A 21,818-nucleotide genomic window follows, 5' to 3' on the forward strand; every position below is an offset into this window, starting at 1 on the left:
ATTAAACAGTAACTCCTACCCCCTCCTCTCCCAGAGCCTCTGGTAACCTCTATTCTACTTTCTGTCTTTGAATTTGCCTATTCTAGGTACTCCACATACATGGAATCTTACGATATTTTTCCATTTTCGTCTGGCTTATTATTTCACTAGCATAATGTTTCTAAGGTTCTTCCATGTTGTAGGATGTTTCAGAATTTCATTTCTTTTTATGACTGAATAGCATTCCATTGTATGTATATTCCACTTTTGTTTATCCATGCATCTGTTGATGCATATTTGCATTGTTTCTAGTTTTTTGGCTATTTGAATAGTGATGTCATGAACACTGGTGTACAAATATCCAATAACTTTTTAATGCATTATCTCACTAAATCCTAACAACTCTGCAAAGTAGATATTATTATTATCTTCATTTTACAAATAGGAAGAAACAGATGAACAGAGAGGTGAAGTCACGTAGCTGCTGAGGAGTGAAATCGGGTTCCAAATGCAGCAATATTATCATTTTATGTGTGTCATGATGTGAAAAGGATTGGGAAGCGCTGCTCTACACCAGTGTGCTACAGCTGCCTCGTGAAGACGGTGGAGGTCTGAGAAAGATTGGTTGGGTACTTGGGGCATCAGAAGTTACCAATGATAAAGCAAGATCAGCAGCAAGATGGGGATAGTGAAGTAGAGAATAAAGAAATGGTAGCAGTAAAAAGAAAGTGAAAACAGGACAATAGCTACAAAGTACAGTGGAGTTAAGTGACTGAATTGTTTCAAGGTGAAGACTCTGGAGAGTTTACAACAGATTAAAGATGTATAGCCAATTTAAAAAGCAGATTTCAAAACCATCAACAAAAGGATCACAACATAAAAATAAGATCCCTAGAAGTAGGGTCAGACAGTAGTAATTGATAAACTTACTTTGGTATAATCCAAAGAGGAAAGATGCTATACTTTCCATAATAACACTAAGCTTTTTGTGAAACAGCAGTAGAAGTTTACTGTAAATATGGATAAAAGGATTGGGAATCATGCTTAACCAGTGGTAGAGCTCCACTTGCTAGGAAGAAAGCATTATTCTAAATGACATTTTATGCTACCTTGCTTGTTTCACTCTCTTTGAATCCTTTTTCAAGTATTTGTAGAAGATGCTTTTTCTTCACTGTAACTTCAGGATCAAAAACATAAAAAAGGCATTCCAGCATCCTTCGGTAGCTCCTTAAGAATAAGTGAAACAGAAAAAGTTTGAGGATTGATTTCACAAAAGCTTAGCCGTAGATAAGATAACCATATGTCCTGCCAGGGATATTTCTCATTTACATGCAATGTTCTAGTGTCATTATTAATAGCTCCCCTGCCTCCAACCTCAAAAACAGGCTCTATGTGGATAAATTATGAGGTCATCCTAGCCATGGGAGATGCATAAAAAGGAAACATTTACTAACAAGGTATATGTGTATTTTTAATGCTGTAAACTTTTAAAATAGAAATTTTACAAATACGGTCAAACTTTTTAAAGTTGTTCCATAAAGAATTCAACTTCTTACTCTGAATCATGCATATCTTCATTCTCCAAAAACTTTTGAAATTTCTCTTCGAATTTTAATCTCAGAATACGGTTGTTAACTTTAATGATGCGTTTTACTTTTACTCCTGTAATACCGTATGTTCTGAAGTCCCAGGCACAAAAACGTGACAGAATTAATTCATAGCAGAAATTAAACCTATGTGGGCATACAGAATATACATGAAGAGAATAACAGATTTTCCGTAAAATGTTTAAGAACAGAAGATTACATATGATAAAAGCTATGGCTCGTATTTTGTGTTTTTTTTTTTTTTTGCTAAAGATACTGTAATCATATAGTGGCTCTGTTTATTTATTCATTTATTGCACATTTGTTCTGCCTGGAAGACACGTTGGTTGAGCAATCCTCACTTTCTGAAACACTTTCTTTCTTAGCTTCAGGGAAACTACACATGCCTTCCTCTTATTGGCTGCTCTTTCATAGTTTTCTTTGCTGGGTCTTCTCAGACAGACTTTTAGATGTTGAACTGCTCAGGGATCAGCCTTTGGCCTTCCTCTTGTTTCCATGAACACTCTCCCTAGATGATTTCACGGTTCCTTGGCTGTATATACATCCTGATAAATTACAACATTTTATTTCTAGTCTTGATCTCTACCCAACTTAGCTGGTTATACCCAGACTTGAATATCTAACTACCTACTTGATATGTCCATCTGCATATTAAATAGGTGACTCCAACTTAACATAACTAACACTGCACCCCAAACCTGCTCCTCTGAGGATTTTCCATCTCAGTATATGGCACCACCATTTAACTAGTAGCTTAAGTCAAAACCGTAGGAATAATCCTCTCCTTTCTTCCTTACCAGTATCTAATTCTTTTTGTTTGTTTGTTTTTGTTTTTGTTTTTGAGATGGAGTCTCGCTCTGTCGCCCAGGTTGGAGGGCAGTGGCGCGATCTCAGCTCACTAAAAGCTCCGCCTCCCGGGCTTACGCCATTCTCCTGCCTCAGCCTCCCGAGTAGCTGGGACTACAGGCGCCCGCCACCACGCCTGGCTAATTTTTTGTATTTTTAGTAGAGACGGAGTTTCACCGTGTTAGCTAGGATGGTCTCGATCTCCTGACCTAGTGATCCGCCTGCCTCAGCCTCCCAAAGTGCTGGGATTATAGCCGTGAGCCACCGTGCCTGGCCCCAGTATCTAATTCTTTAGGAAGTTCACCTGGCTCTACATCTAGAATCCATCCTGAATATGATCATGTCTTATCATCACCACTGTTACCATCCTAATCCAGATCACCACGATCGAGTCTCATTGGACTACTGAAATAACTTCCTGACTATGAATACGGATATGAAAGAGGCAATGTCTGCTCTAATGAAGCCTAAACAAGTAAAGCCAGAAATAAAATTTCTAAACTGATAAGGGCTCTGAAGAGAAGCTTGGGGTAAGGAATGCAAAGGGGACCTACTTAAGATAGGGCCTTGGGGAAGACCTTTCAGAGACGTTAAGATATTTGATCTGAAAATTGGAGGAGGAGCAGCAGGAGCCAGCTGTGTGAAGATAAGAACACTGAAGTGCTTGTTTGCTCTCTGCCGCCCTCACCTGGCCATACGCATAAAATTCCGGTCCTGTCTAGCACAGAACCTAGATTAAGATGAGATTGAAAAATGGATCATATTGAGAAGGAAGTAAATGATCTTATAAGGAATACATTTGCCTTTAATGAAAGATCTAGGTCCTCACCTACATAATCAACCAGGATCTGAAATGGGTGTGAGCTAAAGTCACAGAGGTGAGCTTCCTGATGGGTAGCCTCTCCTTGAGCCTAATAGCGAGCTCCTAACTTAGGGCATCTATATTTCTCACAAGCAAATACTTAATCAATGCAGCCAGGATCTTATAAATTACTTCTCCCTTAGAGTTGAAAAGAGAGCTGCCTAAATCAAACTAATCTCAGAGGAGCTCACAGTCTGGTAGAGGAGACAGATATGAATAGTGTTGCTGCAATCAAGCATGATGCCTGCTAACCAGTTCAGAGGACCTACTAAAACAGCCACATTATCATCTGAGGTGGGGAAGCTAGTGCCCCTCCTATAGAGGGATCATTTGCTGGGCCTAAATCTGTCAAGTTTCCCCTAAATAACATGTCCTAGAAGCTTTCTGCACTCTGATAGAAACTAGGGCTGCAGGTGTTTTAGATAAAGCTTTTGCTATATAGTGGATATTGGGCTTGAGGTGTCTCATGAATGGGTGGAAGGAATGAATAGGCAATATCTAGCTTCTAGGCTGGTCCCCCAGGAAGGCAGGAGCTATGAAGTGTGGTTTTTTTCATGGAGATTTTATATTGCCCAGGAATTCAGCAGCTGAGCAATGATGAAGTAAGGGTGAGGTATGCAAAAGCATTCTGGATGAAGGAAACAGAACAAATAAAACCACTTATGTGGTGGAGTACTACGTTTGCTTCCAGAGCAGTGCGGTACACAGTTCAGCTGACTTTAAAAGATTTGAACAGAAGTTAAGATAGTCTAAAACCATACAGTGGAGAACATTGATCCTTCACTGTAGGTGAAGAGTCTGCCAATAAAACAAAACAAAAGCCTTTGCAGCTCTTTGTTGCATTCCAAATTACATTCAGACTCTTCACCTACAGTAGAGGATTCATTATTCTCCACTGTATGGTCTCTAAACTAATCATAACTCCTGTTCAAATCCTTTAGAATCAGCAGAACTGTGTACCTTATCCTCATTCATTCAGCGGGACTTGACGGTATAAACATTCACAATGATATGTATCAATGACTAATATATTCAGTTACACAGAAATATGCCTACAAATTTTGTTAATATACAATAATGTGCTCATTTAGCAAATGTAGGATACACATGTTTTTAAATGTTTGATGCTTAATCTATGAAAATATACTTTATAATCCTAGATAAGGGTTTAATAAATATTTTTACAGGCTTACTGACTTAAATCAACATAACAGTTTCAAAACCCTATAAAACAAAAAGTTTCTGCTTCTGTAGCTGCTTGAGATAGTATAGCATGAAATCTTTATAAAGAGGCAGATTAATTACTGAAAGTCATTATATACACCAAAGCAAAACTGCTGAGTATCTATAAAGTGATATGGAAGCTTCAACTAGTAAATATATACTGGGCTATTAATCCAGCCCCATGCTAGATGTTATGACTTGTAAGACACACAAAACATCATATCTTCCCCAAAGGAACTTACAGAGTCACTTATATATTGTTTCGTGGTATTTTAAAGGTATTTTTAGTTGTAAATAGACTGTATCTATAACCAGGTTGACAGCTTCTCAGGCACAAGGACAGCATCTTTTATGCTTCAGAGTCCCTACTTGATAAATGTTGTCTGATGTCAATGGGTAACTCAATTGGCAACACATCAGTAAATAATATGAACCTATAATAATAAAGGTATAGTAGCAATAACCCACTCAACTAGCATGTCTCTATAAAATAAGATTTTTTAAAACTGGAAAATATAATAATTTTATTTCATAAAAGAAATGAAGCTAAGAGATAATGACATACAATTAGAAACATGCAGTGTTTTGTTGTTGTTAAAGACATAAAAGTAATTTTAACAGAAAATCTTTCAGTCCTAGTTCTACTCAAATACTTTTTATTTAAATACTGAATCCTTAGCCTTAAAAATATTAATAAGATAAGTCAATGTTTAAATAAAACAACTAGAAATGTAGCATAGCAATTTAAAGCACTTAGTAGTTATTTCTTAACATACATAAAAGATCAGAGAAAAAGTAGCCAAACTTGCAGTATGCTAAAACTAAAAAACAGTCCTTTAAATTCTGCTAACATATATTTGATTTATTCCTTAAAATAAATCAAGGTTACTCTTTTTAAAACCAAGTAAACAGGTTAATGCTAATCAAAATCCATCAAATCCACCTAATTTACTATCAGGCTGACGTAGTTATCTAAATGGCTTTTTGGTCATTTTGCTTTTACATTTTTTTTTCACTAATCCACTTGTTGCAAAGAGCTTCCTTTGCAATAAGTTAAAAAGAAACAGAAATAATTTTTAAAAATCCTGTTTAGGGCTGTGCACAGTGGCTCACGCCCGTGATCCCAGCACTTTGGGAGGCCAAGGTAGGAAGATCACTTGAGGCCAGGAGTTTGAGACCAGCCTGGCCAACATGGCAAAACCCCGTCTCCACTAAAAATACAAAAATTAGCGGGTGTGGTGGCATGCACCTATAATCTCAGCTACTCGGGAGTCTGAGGCAGGAGAATCGCTTGAACCTGGGATGCAGAGGTTGCAGTGAGCTGAGATCGGGCCACTGCACTCCAGTCTGGGGAACACAGTGAGACTCTATCAAGCCTGTAATCCCAGCACTTTGGGAGGCCGAGGCAGGCGGATCACGAGGTCAGGAGATCGAGACCATCCCGGCTAACATGGTGAAACCCCGTCTCTACTAAAAATACAAAAAATTAGCCGGGCGTGGTGGTGCGCGCCTGTAGTCCTAGCTACTTGGAGGCTGAGGCAGGAGAATGGCGTGAACCTGGGAGGCGGAGCTTGCAGTGAGCCAAGATCGCGCCACTGCACTCCAACCTGGGTAACACAGCGAGACTCCATCTCAAAAAAAAAAAAAAAAAATCCTGTTTAGGTTGAGTGAATATAAATGTGCACTCAGTAGAGACACACCATTCAGTTTTTGCACTTGAAAAGTCAAGGCCTTTACTTGTTTACATGGGGAACTGGATGAACACCTTTTATATCTTTGTATATAAAAATAAAATAATGTGGTTAAGCAAACAGTAGTAACTGCTGGGCAAATGGATGTACTAATACAAAGGAAAGTATTTTAAAAGGCCTCTTTTTCCCTTGCGAAGAGCTTCTTACGCTTTTCCATCAGAGTTCTCCCAAGACCTTTGAGAAGCTTTTACTCACAGAGGTGAGAGAAAAGCCATGTCTAATAGAAATCAGGGGACTTGGTTTAAAGTAACCCATAACAATGACAGTTTTTTTCTAAAAAGTTAGTGTAAGTTTTACATTCTACACTGTAAAAAATAGTATTTATTTTGACATTGACTTCAAGTAAAATCATGCTCCAGGGTTATGTGCCAAGTCCATTCTATAGTTTGACATGTCTCCTGGTGTATTTCCATGTACCCAGTTCCTACAGTGGCTCTAGAGCAATCTTTCTCTGTTTCACAGGCTCCTCAATTCTGAAAAAAAAGACTCAGAAATGTGAAAGTCATACTTAACAATAATTTTCTTCATGACTTTTTTTTAAAAGGTAATTTTAAATTGTGCCCCTCTAATTGAAGCAACACAACCACTTCCTAGTATCTACTAGTAGGCGTTGGTTCTAAAGCCTGGCTGTCTGCTTTCTGCTTGAATCTGGTGTCTCTCCATTTTTGCTGATACAAGCTTTTGACCTGAATTCCTGGTATAAGCATATACTTTATCCTAACATGTAGTGTTCTTGTGCATCCTGACTGTAGCTATCTCTAAACAGTGGGTTCCACTCTGATCACAGACCTACAGAAGATTTGCTAGACAGTCTCCTCCCATGTTGGCAACCTGCTGTTGCCAGTCCTGCTTTGGCATTCCTGCTCTGTTCCAGTTTCTCAACCAATATTCAGAAACATGCACTATATCCAGTCCAGAAACAAACAGTATAAACATATGAAAAATTAAAACTTGATTATAAACTTTTTTTCTAAATTATATTCTGCTCTTGGGCTAAGGAAAATTGAGTAAAGAGCAATGATAAATCATTAGGATGTCTTCAAGGCTGGCTCATGATAATGGCATAAACAGAAATGTATAGGTGGAAAGTAGGTAATTTTCAATTTTCAATAGATGCCTGCCAATTTTCAATAGATGAATATTCTGCATGAGAAATGTTTCAAAAATGGGACATTCTAGGATTTTACAAGTTGATATTCTGGTTGATGATCCTAAGTACTTAAATTATTTTTAAAGCTATACTAAATTTCTAACAGATTTACCAGTCATCAGATCGAGTGCCTTCTTCAAAATGGAAATTTCCCACAGTCTCTAACTCAGTTAACAAAAGTGGGATCAATAAGCCATGACTTTTCTTCTTTTGTTTTACTTCAATATGATAAATTGCTTCAATTCTATTGGAGAGAAAAATACATACAGCTATTAGAATGATCTACAAATCACAACATTAAAACTTATGATAGACTTTTTTTTTAACTGATGTTAAAACACAAGGCTTCCTTTCAATGGATAAAGAAAGTTTGGTGTTAACAGTTAAACCATGCCGGCCGGGCGCGGTGGCTCAAGCCTGTAATCCCAGCACTTTGGGAGGCCGAGACGGGCGGATCACGAGGTCAGGAGATCGAGACCATCCTGGCTAACATGGTGAAACCCCGTCTCTACTAAAAAATACAAAAAACTAGCCGGGCGACATGGCGGGCGCCTGTAGTCCCAGCTGCTTGGGAGGCTGAAGCAGGAGAATGGCGCAAACCCAGGAGGCGGAGCTTGCAGTGAGCTGAGACCCGGCCACTGCACTCCAGCCTGGGCGGCAGAGCGAGACTCCGTCTCAAAAAAAAAAAAAAAAAAAAAAAACAGTTAAACCATGTAAAGGATATTCTATTTTTGGCAGTTAAAATCACCTTTAATTTTGCTACTCTCAGAATATGCGAAGGCTAGAAGACTATCCTTGCTCTACCACTTACAGCTTTCAGCTCTCAGACGTGTCACTTGGACTTTTTATGCCTCAGTTTTCTTAGTAAAATGGCAATATTCATAGTCCTTATTTCTAAAATGGCTGTTTTGAGAGTTATATGCAAAATACATGTAAAGATCTTAGCAAAGAGTCTGGCACAAAGTAAAAACCTAATACATGTTACCATCATTTTTAGTATTATCACAGGGCACACTAACTTATCCACTTAGTGCCTTAGTAAATAAAAAAATTCACAGTCCTTGCTAAGCCTTCTTGCTTTACATTTCGAATTGATAATTGAGACTGAACTTGTTTCTACTGTGTGTGGGCTTTGCCAGGTCTCATCTATTTGGTGAGTTTATGCACCAGCAGAGGCTCTATTGTTTTTAGTTTGCAGACACTAGAGCAGTGATATGACAGGAAGCCACTGGGAGGAAGCTTACTGTTCCTAATTAAGAACTGCCTCTACAAAAAAAATGTATGGCAGCTTTTAACCCATGATGATTATAAGTACTAGGAACTAGTACTAAGAATATAATTCATGCTTTACTTCATACTGTAATTGTTCACACTCCTGAAGAAGGGAACTAGGGTCAATGATGGCCCAAAACATTCTGATTCTCTCGGTTTCAAATCTGAACAACTAGATAATTAATTAAACATACTCATCTAGTTTTTTGTTCCAGAATGTTACCCTTTCATTCAAGGCATTTAGTTTGGTCAATATCTTCTGTTGAAGACTTGGTTCTTCAGTGACAGTTTCACAACTCTTCAATATTTCAGGATCAGTTACTTTACTGTTATTGGATCCATCACTGTGCCCTTTGCCCGAGCCCTTGAGTTCAGCCAGTTCTCGTTCCAACTGTGGAAAACATTGCATCGGAGAGCAAAATAAAAATGAAACATGGTCTAGGCAAAGTCAGAATTCAGATATTAATTTTTAATGGGATCTTATATCAAATTTTAATTTAAATGAACAAAGTGGAAATCTAGGTAATAAACAGGCTAAATTTCATAAAAACATGCCAAACATGTGATTTCAACTTGGGTGCAAATTCAGTCAGCCAGTTTCTCTTGACCAAGTGCCAACCTTAACCACTTCAAACATGGCAGTCTCTCAATTGAAAATAAGCAAAGCAACAGATTTTCAAATAGTTTTAATAAGTTTGCCTCTATTAAAGCCAAAGTAAAATTAAAATAAATACTGGTTTTAGTACAAATATTTAAAATTCAAATAATGTAATTTTTAACACACCTACTTTTCAATTTTTAAGTATTTTTCAACCACTTTGGTGTTCTGGAAAAAAATAACTAGTAGAAATACACAAAAGCATATATATAGAGGCGCACATTTTTCCTTTTGTCTTAGTCTCTTACATGACTCAGCACTGGTCTTACAAGACAGCACTGGTCTTAAGATTTTGTTATTTTGGGGTTTTTACATTTATCATAATGAACTTTTTGCATTAATGTGGATATTTAAAAATGCTGCATTGAATAATATTTATCTTGATTACTAAGGTCTTTGGGTACTCCCTTAAATTCTGGGCCCACAGCAAGAACCACTTTTGTCTAATTCTAATCTTAGCCTTATGTAATTCATTTATTTATTTATTTGTATTTTATTATTATTATTATACTTTAAGTTCTAGAGTACATGTGCATAACGTGCAGGTTTGTTACATATGTATACTTGTGCCATGTTGGTGTGCTGCACCCATCAACTCGTCAGCACCCATCAACTCATCATTTACATCAGGTATAACTCCCAGTGCAATCCCTCCCCACTCCCTGCTCCCCATGATAGGCCCTGGTGTGTGATGTTCCCCTTCCCGAGTCCAAGTGATCTCATTGTTCAGTTCCCACCTATGAGTGAGAACATGCGGTGTTTGGTTTTCTGTTCTTGTGACAGTTTGCTGAGAATGATGGTTTCCAGCTGCATCCATGTCCCTACAAAGGACACAAACTCATCCTTTTTTATGGCTGCATAGTATTCCATGGTGTATATGTGCCACATTTTCTTAATCCAGTCTGTCACTGATGGACATTTGGGTTGATTCCAAGTCTTTGCTATTGTGAATAGTGCCGCAATAAACATACGTGTGTATGTGTCTTTATAGCAGCATGATTTATAATCCTTTGGGTATATACCCAGTAATGGGATGGCTGGGTCAAATGGTATTTCTAGTTCTAGATCCTTGAGGAATCGTCACACTGTTTTCCACAATGGTTGAACTAGTTTACAGTCCCACCAACAGTGTAAAAGTGTTCCTATTTCTCGACATCCTCTCCAGCACCTGTTGTTTCCTGACTTTTTAATGATTGCCATTCTAACTGGTGTGAGATGGTATCTCATTGTGGTTTTGATTTGCATTTCTCTGATGGCCAGTGATGATGGGCATTTTTTCATGTGTCTGTTGGCTGTATGAATGTCTTCTTTTGAGAAATGTCTGTTCATATCCTTTGCCCACTTTTTGATGGGGTTGTTTGTTTTTTTCTTGTAAATTTGTTTGAGTTCTTTGTAGGTTCTGGATATTAGCCCTTTGTTAGATGAATAGATTGCAAAAATTTTCTCCCATTCTGTAGGTTGCCTGTTCACTCTGATGGTAGTTTCTTTTGCTGTGCAGAAGCTCTTTAGTTTAATTAGATCCCATTTGTCAATTTTGGCTGTTGTTGCCATTGCTTTTGGTGTTTTAGACATGAAGTCCTTGCCCATGCCTATGTCCTGAATGGTATTACCTAGGTTTTCTTATAGGGTTTTTATGGTATTAGGTCTAACATTTAAGTCTCTAATCCATCTTGAATTAATTTTCGTATAAGGAGTAAGGAAAGGATCCAGTTTCAGCTTTCTCCTTATGGCTAGCCAATTTTCCCAGCACCATTTATTAAATAGGAAATCCTTTCCCCATTTCTTGTTTTTGTCAGGTTTGTCAAAGATCAGATGGCTGTAGATGTGTGGTATTATTTCCGGGGGCTCTATTCTGTTCCATTGGTCTATATGAGTGTTTTGGTACCAGTACCGTGCTGTTTTGGTTACTGTAGCCTTGTAGTATAGTATGAAGTCAGGTAGTGTGATGCCTCCAGGTTTGTTCTTTTGGCTTAGGATTGTCTTGGCAATGTGGGCTCTTTTTTGGTTCCATATGAACTTTAAAGCAGTTTTTTCCAATTCTGTGAAGAAACTCATTGGTAGCTTGATGGGGATGGCATTGAATCTATAAATTACCTCGGGCAGTAAGCCTTATGTAATTTAAAGATAAATTGTACTGAGGAGGGGGGCCAAGATGGCTGAATAGGAACATCTCTGGTCTGCAGCTTCCAGTGAGACCAATGCAGAAGGCAGGTGATTACTGCATTTCCAACTGAGGTACCTGTTCATCTCATGGGGACTGGTTAGACAGTAGGTCCAACCCATGAATGGTGAGCAGAAGCAGGATGGGGTGTCGCATCACCCAGGAAGTGCAAGGAGCAGGGACCTCCCTCCCCCAGCCAAGGGAGCCATGAGGGACTCTGCTATCCAGCCAGGTTACTATGCTTTTCCCACCGTTTTTGCAATCTGCAGATCAGAGATTCCCTCTTGTGCCTACACCACCGGGGCTCTGGGTTTCAAGCACAAAACTGGGCAGCTGTTTGGGCAGACACTGAGCTAGCTGCAGGAGTATTTTTTTTTTTTTTTTTTCTTGAGACACAGTCTTGCTCTGTCGCCCAGGCTGGAGTGCAGTGGCGTGATCTCAGCTTACCGTAAACTCCGCCTCCTGGGTTCATGCCATTCTCCTGCCTCAGTCTCCTGAGTAGCTGGGACTACAGGCGCCCGCCACAGAACCCCTGCAAGACAGAATCATTCACTCCCCTGCAAAGGGGACTGAAGCCAGGGAGCCAAGTGGTCTCGCTCAGTGGGTCCCACTGCCACAGAACCTAGCAAACTAAGAACCACTAGCTTGAAATTCCTGCTGCCAGCACAGCAGTCTGAAGTCGACCTGGGTTGATTGAGATTGGTTGGGGCAGGGGTGTCTGCCATTATTGGGGCTTTAGTAGGTGGTTTTTCCCTGACAGTGCTAAGGCGGTTGGGAGGTCTGGGCTGGGTGGCAAAGTGGCTGTGGTCAGACTGCTTCTCTAGATTCCTCCTCACTGGGCAGGGCATCTCTGAAGAAATGGTAACAGCCCCAGTAAGGGGCTTACAAACAAAACCCCCACTTCCCTGGGACAGAGCACCTAGTGGAAGGGGTGGCTGTGGGCACAGCTTCAGCAGATTTAATCGTTCCTGCCTAACCAGCTCTGAAGAGAGCAGCTAATCCTGACAAGCTGTGCTAAGGGACAAACTGCCTGCTCAAGTGGGTTCCTGACCCCCATGCCTCCTGACTGGAAGACACCTCCCAACAGGGTCGACATACACCTCATACAGGAGAGCTCTGGCTGGCATCAGGCCAGTGCTCCTCCAGGATGAAGCTTCCAGAGGAAGGGGTAGGCAGCAGTCTTTGCTATTCTGCAGCCTCCACTGGTGATACCTAAATGAACAGGGTCTGGAGTAGACCTCTAGCAAACTGCAGCAGACCTGCAGAAGAGGGGCCTGTTAGAAGAAAAACTAACGAACAGAAAGCAACAACATCAAGATCAACATAAGGACCCTCACACAAAAACCCCATCTGAAGGTCATCAGCCTCAAAGATCAAAGGTAGATACATCCATGAAGATGAGGAAAAACCAGCACAAAAACGCTGAAAATTCCAAAAACCAGAATGCCTCTTCTCTTCCAAATGATTGCAACTCCTCTCCAGCAAGGGCATAAAACTGAACAGAGAATGAGACTGATGAATTAACAGAAGTAGGCTTCAGAAGGTGGGTGATAACAAACTCCTTTGAGCTAAAGGAGCAAGTTCTAACCCAATGCAAGGAAGCTAAGAACATTGATGAAAGGTTGCAGGAACTGCTCACTAGAATAACCAGTTTAGAGAAGAACATAAATGACCTGATGGAGCTGAAAAACACAGCACAAGAACTTTGTGAAGCATACACAAGTAGCCATAGCTGAAATCGATCAAGCAGAAGAAAAGATGTCAGAGATTGAAGATCAACTTACTGAAATAAGGCATGAAGACAAGATTAGAGCAAAAAGAATGAAAAGGAATGAACAAAGCCTCCAATAAATATGGGACTATGTGAAAATATCAAATCTCTGATTGATTGGGGTCCCTGAAAGTGATGGGGAAAATGGAACCAAGCTGGAAAACACACTTCAGGATATTATCCAGGAGAACTTCCCCATCCTAGCAAGACAGGCCAACATTCAAATTCAGGAAATACAGAGAACACCATTAAGATACTCCTCAAGAAGAGCAACCCCAGGACACATAATTGTGAGATTCTCCAACACTGAAACAAAGTAAAATATGTCAAGGGCAGCCAGAGAGAAAGGTCAGGTTACCTACAAAGGGAAGCCCATCAGACTAACAGCAGATCTCTCTGCAGAAACCCTACAAGCCAGAACAGAGTGAGGGCCAATATTCAACATGCTTAAAGAAAAGAATTTTCAACCCAGAATTTCATATCCAGCCAAACTAACCTTCATAAGTGAAGGAGAAATAAAATCCTTTACAGAGAAGCAAATGTTGAGGGATTCTGTCACCACCAGGCCTACCTTACAAGAGCTCCTAAAGGAAGCACTAAATAGAGAAAGGAAAAACTGGTACCATCCACAGCAAAAGCATACCAAAATATAAAGACAATGACACCATGAAGAAACTACATAAATTAATGTGCAAAATAACCAGCTAGCATCATGATGACAGGATCAAATTCACACATAATAATATTAACCTTAAATGTAAATGGGCTAAATGCCCCAATTAAAAGGCACAGACTGGCAAATTGGATAAAGATTAAAGACCCATTGGTGTGCTGTATTCAGGAGACCCATCTCATGTGCAAAGACACACATAGGTTCAAAATAAAGGAATGGAGGAGTATTTACCAAGCAAATGGAAAGCAAAAAAAAAAAAAAAAAAAAAAAAAGCAGGAGTTGCAATCCTAGTCTCTGATAAAAGAGACTTTACACCAACAAAGATCAAAAAAGACAAAGAAGGGTATCACATAATGGTAAAGGGATCAATGCAACAATAAGAGCTAACTATCCTAAATATATATACACCCAATACAGGAGCACCCGGATTCATAAAATAACTTCTTAGAGATCTACAAAGAGACTTAGACACTCACACAATAATACTGGGAGACCTTAACACCTCACTGTCAATATTAGACAGATCAACAAGACAAGAAGTTAACAAGGATATTCAGGACTTGAACTTAGCTCTGTACCAAGCAGACATAATAGACATCTACAGAACTCTCCACCCCAAATCAAGAATATATATTCTTTTCAGCACCACATAGCATGTATTCTAAAATCAATCACATAATTGGAAGTAATATACTCCTTAGCAAATGCAAATGAATGGAAATCATAACAAACAGTCCCTCAGACCACAGTGCAATTAAATTAGAACTCAGGATTAAGTAACTCACTTAAAACCCACACAACAATATGGAAATTGACAACCTGCTCCTGAATAATACTGGGAAAATAACAAAATTAAGTCAGAAATAAAATAGTTATTTGAAACCAATGAGAACAAAGAGACAATGTACCAGAATATCTGGGACACAGCTACAGCCATGTTAAGAGAGAAATTTACAGCACTAAGTGCTCACAACAGAAAGCTGGAAAGATCTAAATCGACACCCTAATTTCACAATTAAGAGAACTATAGAAGCAAGAGCAAACAAATTCAAAAGCTAGCAGAAGACAAATAACTAAGATTAGAGCAGAACTGAAGGAGGCAGAGACATGAAAAACCCTTCAAAAAATCAATGAATGCCAGAGCTGGTTTTTTGAAAAGATCAACAAAATAGATGAACCACTAGCTAGACTAATAAAGAAGAAAAGAGAGAAGAATCAAATAGACACAATAAAAATGATAAAGGGATATCACCATTGATCCCACAGAAATACAAACTACCATCAGAGAATACTGCAAACACCTTTATACAAATAAACTAGAAAATCTAGAAGAAATGGATAAATTCCTGGACACATACACCCTCCCAAGACTAAATCAGAAAGAAGTTGAATCCCTGAATAGACCAATAACAAGTTCTGAAATTCAGGCAGTAATTAATATCCTACCAATCAAAAAAAGCCCAGGACCAGATGGATTGACAGCCACCTTCTGTCAGAGGTACAAAGAGGAGCTGGTACCATTCCTTCTGAAACTATTCCAAACAATAGAAAAAGAAGGACTCCTCCATAACTCATTTTATGAGGCGAGTATCATCCTGATACCAAAAGCTGACAGAGATACAACAGAAAAAGAAAATTTCAGGCCAGTATCCCTGATGAACATCCATGGAAAATCCTTAATAAAATACTGGCAAACCAAATCCAGCAGCACATCAAAAAGGTTATCCACCATGATCAAGTCAGCTCATCCCTAGGATGGAAGGCTGGTTCAAAATAAGCAAATCAATAAACATAATCCATCACATAAACAGAACCAATGACAAAACCCACGATTATCTCAATAGATGCAGAAAAGGCCTTCGATAAAATTCAACGGCCCTTCATGTTAAAAACTCTCAATAAACTAGGTATTGCTGGAACATATCTCAAAATAATAGAAGCTATTTATGACAAACCCACAGCCAGTATCATACTGAATGGGCGAAAGCTGGAAACATTGCAGAAGACAAGGATGCCCCCTCTCACCGCTCCTATTCAACATAGTATTGGAAGTTCTGTTCAGGGAAATCAGGCAAGAGAAAAAAATAAAGGTATTCAAATAGGAAGACAGGAAGTCAAATTGTCTCTGTTTGCAGATGACATGATTGTATATTTAGAAAATCCCACAATCTCAGCCCAAAACTCCTTAAGCTGATAAGCAATTTCAGCAAAGTCTCAGTATACAAAATCAATGTACAAATTCACAACCATTCCTAAACACCAATAATAGATAAGCAGAGAGCCAAATCATGAGTGAACTCCCATTCACAATTGCTAGAAAGAGAATAAATTACCTAGGAATACAACTTATAAGGGACATGAAGGACCTTTTCAAGGAGAACTACAAACCACTGCTCAAGGAAATAAGGGAGGACACAAACAAATGGAAAAACATTCCATGCTTATGGATAGGAAGAATCAATATCGTGAAAATGGTCATACTCCCCAAAGAAATTTATAGATTCAATGCTATTCCATCAAGCTACCATTTACTTTCTTCACAGAATTAGAAAAAACTACTTTAAATTTCATATGGAACCAAAAAGGAGCCTGTATAGCCAAGACAATTCTAAGCAAGAAGAATATAGCTCAAGGCATCACACTACCTGACTTCAAACTATACTACAAGGCTACAGTAACCAGAACAGCATGATACTGGTACCAAAACAGATATACAGACCAATGGAACAGAACAGAGACCTCAGAAATAACACCACATTTCTTCAATCATCTGATCTTTGACTAACCTGACAAAAACAAGAAATGGGGAAGGGATTCCCTATTTAATAAATGGTGCTGAGAAAACTGGCTAGCCATATGCAGAAAACAGAAACTGGACCCGTTCCTTACACCTTACACAAAACGTAACTCAAGATGGCTCAAAGACTTAAATGTAAAACCCAAACCCATAAAAACCCTAGAAGAAAACCTAGGCAACACCATGCAGGACATAAGCATGGGCAAAGACTTCATGACTAAAACACCAAAAGCAATGGCAACAAAAGTCAAAACTGACAAATGGGATCTAATCAAACTAAAGAGCTTCTGCACAGCAAAAGAAACTATCATCAGATTGAACAGGCCACCTACAGAATGGGAGAAAATTTTTGCAAGATACCCATCTGACAAAGGTCTAATATCCAGAATCTACGAGGAATTTAAACAAATTTACAAGAAAAACCCCCATCAAAATGTGGTTGAAGGATACGAACAGATACTTCTCAAAAGAAGACATTTATGCTGCCAACAGACGTATGAAAAAAAGCTCATCATCACTGGTCATTAGAGAAATGCAAATCAAAACCACAACGAGATACCATCTCACGCCAGTTAGAATGGTGATTATTAAAAAGTCAGGAAACAACAGATGCTTGAGAGGATGTGGAGAAATAAGAACACTTTTACACTGTTGGTGGGAGTGTAAATTAGTTCAACCATTGTGAAAGACAGTGTGACGATTCCTCAAAGATCTAGAACCAGAAATACCATTTGACCCAGCAATCCCATTACTGGGTATACACCCAAAGGATTATAAATCATTCTACTATAAAGACATATGCACACATATGTTTATTGCAGCACTGTTTACAATAGCAAAGGCTTGGAACCAACCCAAATGCCCATCAGTGACAGACTGGATAAAGAAAACGTGGCACATATACACCATGGAGTATTATGCAGCCATTAAAAAGAATGAGTTCGGCCGGGTGCGGTGGCTCAAGCCTGTAATCCCAGCACCGTGGGAGGCCAAGACGGGCGGATCACGAGGTCAGGAGATCGAGACCATCCTGGCTAACACAGTGAAACCCCGTCTCTACTAAAAAAATACAAAAAAAAAAAACTAGCCAGGCGTAGTGGCGGGCGCCTGTAGTCCCAGCTACTCGGGAGGCTGAGGCAGGAGAATGGCATAAACCCGGGAGGCGGAGCTTGCAGTGAGCTGAGATCTGGCCACTGCACTCCAGCCTGGGCGACAGAGCGAGACTCTGTCTCAAAAAAAAAAAAAAAAAAAAAAAAGAATGAGTTCATGTCCTTTGCAGGGACATGAATGAAGCTGGAAGCCATCATTCTCAGCAAACTAACACAGGAACAGAAAACCAAACACCATATTTTCTCACTCACAAGTGGGAGCTGAACAATGAGAACACATGGACACAAGGAGGGGAACATCACACACCAGGGCCTGTTGTGGGGTGGGGGGCAAGGGGAGGAAGAGCATTAAGGACAAATACCTAACGCATGTGGGGCTTAAAACCTAGATGACAGGTTGATAGGTGCAGCAAACCATCATGTCAAATGTATACCTATGTAACAAACCTGCATGTTTTGCACATGTATCCTGGAATTTAAAGTAAAATAAAAGCAACAACAACAACAGCAGATAAGTTGTACTCTATAAGGGCAAGTGTATATAAGTGGAAATTTACTAGTTATCTGTACTCCTCTATAATAGATATATCCAGGTGTTAGAAAACAGATTAAGCATATTCATTAAAATGTATATATTTGTATATATCTATAGCCATTATTTTTCTCATTTGCAGATTTTACTTAATACATGCATTTGCACATGAAAATAACAGATATAAAGTGATATCCATATATTGATCTCTTGTGATTTTTATTGAAATCTTTTTTATTAATTTTAATTTTAATTAAATTTTATTAATGTTTTACTTTAAGAATATTTTTCTAATTATAATAAGAACTGCTCACTTTAAAAAAGCATTAAATGTATTTCAAAACTTTGGTTTTTAATATTAATAGCTACACGCTATTCTATCTTGAGTGTATAACTCTTCTCATTAAACATTTAGATAGTTTTGAATTTTTAAATTATTAATAGTGCAATGATATATAAATATTTTTATATATCCTTTTATATACATATTTACAATAGAGTGCTAGAAGTAGATTTACTGGGTCAAAAACTCAGCTTTTTTAGGCTGTTATACATATGACCAAAGTTACACTTCCATAAGTGGTATCTAGTGTGTCACATCCGTCTTCACCAGCCTGAGTACTGTCATGTGTCATACTTTGACAGTTTATAGGTAAAACAGTTTCTTGGTATCTTAAATTAACATTTGGAAATTAATCATCAAATTGAATTAATCATCAAATTGAGTTCTTTCAAATGCTTATTTTTATTTCTACTTTTGCAAAATTCTAGTTTACATACTTTGCTAAATTTTTCTATTTAGACATTTACCTTTTATTTTGTTTTACATACGAGCACCTTTTTATACTAAAGATATTGACCCTGTCCATCATGTTTGTTGAAGACACTTTTCAGTTTCATTTTTTGTTTACATTTATTAATGCTGATTTTAAATACAAAAGCATTTCACTGGTTTTTAAAAAATCAAATCTACATTTTATTTCTTTGTGATTTCTAGTATTTCTTTAGTTTAGCAGGCTGAGATCAGATAAATATATCCATCTATATATTTATTCTTCAAGTTTTCATGTTTTCATTTTTACATTTAATTCTTTTTTTCCTACTGGTATTTACATTTGGTAAAGTGCAAATGAAGGATCCAACTCTCCAGCTCCCAAATAGTTTGACTACTTTTCTAACACCATTTGTTGAATAATCCATTATTTCCTCATACTGAAAAAAATACAAGAATTATTATATATACAAGATCCTGTTTTGAGTTAAATAATGCTTACTTTTTCAGGGTCTACTTTTTGTAAAAGAAATCCAATTTATTCTAAATAAAAATGCATACAAACTACTAAAATATAGCTTGACTTAAAATTCCCACTTTGTTGTATACCTTAATATTATTAGTAAAGGGTTTTTTTTTTTTTTTTTTTTAGCACCTTAAACAAGCAAATGAATTTTGAGCACAGCCTGCTGGCATCTAATAAAACCGCAGCTGAAATAAGTCTAACAATTTTTGTAACACTCTAACTCATGTTAAAATATATAGTTTTTTAAACAAAATTCATAATTTAATAAACCCACACCTTTTTTGAATTGCAGACTTCTAAGCACAGAATGCAGCTTAGTTAAGTACTTGGAATCAAAACTTTTTTGGAGTAAGCTTAACTTGAAATTCAGTAGTAATTACGTGTGTGTGTGTGTATTATATACATAATTTAAAAGATATTGCTTGCTATCTTATCTAACAGTTTTTTTTTTTTTTTTCTTTTCTTTTTTTTTTTTTTTTTGAGACGGAGTCTCGCTCTGTCACCCGGGCTGGAGTGCAGTGGCCGGATCTCAGCTCACTGCAAACTCCGCCTCCGGGGTTTACGCCATTCTCCTGCCTCAGCCTCCGAATAGCTGGGACTACAGGCGCCCGCTACCTCGCCCGGCTAGTTTTTTGTATCTTTTAGTAGAGACGGGGTTTCACCGTGTTAGCCAGGATGGTCTCGATCTCCTGACCTCGTGATCCGCCCGTCTCGGCCTCCCAAAGTGCTGGGATTACAGGCTTGAGCCACCGCGCCCGGCCAACAGTTTTCTTAAGATATGGCCACTGGAATTTTACATTACTAAATCTTACGGTTTTCTTCACAAAGCTGAATAATTTTATTCGTTCTTCTGGCAACTTTTGTAATTTGCATTTTCGATCATTCAGTTTTTCAAGGTCTTCATTAAGATGCCTCTGAAGAGTTTTTATACGCATATTGTAATACATTATTTTTTTCATTGCTGTGGTCTAAAAGTAAGAAAGAAAACAACATAAAAATTAGCTAAAACAAATTATAGGCAATTATTAGTGGTATTATATAAGTACAGTATGTTCTATATAACAATTTAGATGATTTGCATGCTCAGGTACTAATAAAGATGATAGCTGGAGTGACAATGGCTACACAGAGTTCTATATTTAAACTTAATAAAAGATATAAAATTCCAAAGATTTTCTTTGTGAGGCATAAAGTGTGAGGCAAATTCACATTTATTTCCAGGATAACAACATAAAGAGACTACAGATAAAATGTAATGTATAAAATAGTACAGGTAATGAGGCAGTACAATTAGAGCAAACATATAACTCGTTATTCCTATTTGATTAACTCAGGGAATAAAAGAAATTAATAAGAATTAAAAGCAAATATAACATTACTCAATTCATTTTTTAAAAGCATGGCTAAGGAATATAATTTTTTTCAAATTTATAAAAGAATGTTCATTAGGCTAAGCAAATTACTAAATGTCTATCAAATCCATTTATCTTGCATTCCTTAATAACAATGCATCATTCAGTTATTAATAAATTTATCATGATAAATTGATTAAATCCATAATTAAGAAATGCATCAGCTAAATGGTACTTGAGAGTTATGTTAGTTAAAAAGAACTGAGAAGACCATAAACAAATTTGAGGCATTATAAAAAATCTGACATGGTTTTGTTTACCTGAAATAATGAAAGCAAATAAGTTGGAAGACTTTTACACTCTTAGACATGTATTTTCTACAGATGCAGTCTTTTCCTATGAAATTTATTTAGTATGGAGTGGATAATCAAGATCCTAATATAATTTTCTGGCATAAAAGGCAGAATAGAAACAAATACATAGTATGATGAGAGGCCAAAAGAATTATCTTTCCCCATGCATATTATGAAGTACTGCAACTGAAATCACCAAATTCCCCTGCCAAAAATAAGACAATCCTAACAAAGCAGTCAAGAAAAAAATTTGTTTTAGGATCATGATAAACTGATTAAATATCTTTGATAAAGAAAAGCTTAATTTCTGAAGTGCAACTGAGTTAAAAGAAAAAATTGTAACTTAAGAAATGGGAATTGGTGTTTCTTGATTTTTTTTTCCTATTTGGAGACAATAGGAAATCCAATACAAAATTCTGTGGG

The 21,818-nt window shown here is 37.7% G+C and overlaps 1 protein-coding gene across 1 annotated transcript in view; it reads right to left on the reverse strand.

Moving 5' to 3' along the window:
* Nucleotides 1-21,818, reverse strand: part of LRRC9 (leucine rich repeat containing 9) — a 134,161-nt gene that overhangs the window by 89,071 nt on the left and 23,272 nt on the right. Inside the window, exons 9-13 of the mRNA XM_033187859.1 lie at nt 20,503-20,658; nt 8,886-9,082; nt 7,532-7,663; nt 1,536-1,712; nt 1,089-1,206 (exon numbers count right to left, since the gene is read on the reverse strand). Of these exons, the coding sequence (XP_033043750.1) occupies nt 1,089-1,206; nt 1,536-1,712; nt 7,532-7,663; nt 8,886-9,082; nt 20,503-20,658 (780 nt within the window). The remainder of the gene's footprint in view (nt 1-1,088; nt 1,207-1,535; nt 1,713-7,531; nt 7,664-8,885; nt 9,083-20,502; nt 20,659-21,818) is intronic.

The sequence above is a fragment of the Trachypithecus francoisi genome, unplaced genomic scaffold (assembly GCF_009764315.1).
Source record: "Trachypithecus francoisi isolate TF-2019V2 unplaced genomic scaffold, Tfra_2.0 Lachesis_group3, whole genome shotgun sequence".
Taxonomy (NCBI): domain Eukaryota; kingdom Metazoa; phylum Chordata; class Mammalia; order Primates; family Cercopithecidae; genus Trachypithecus; species Trachypithecus francoisi.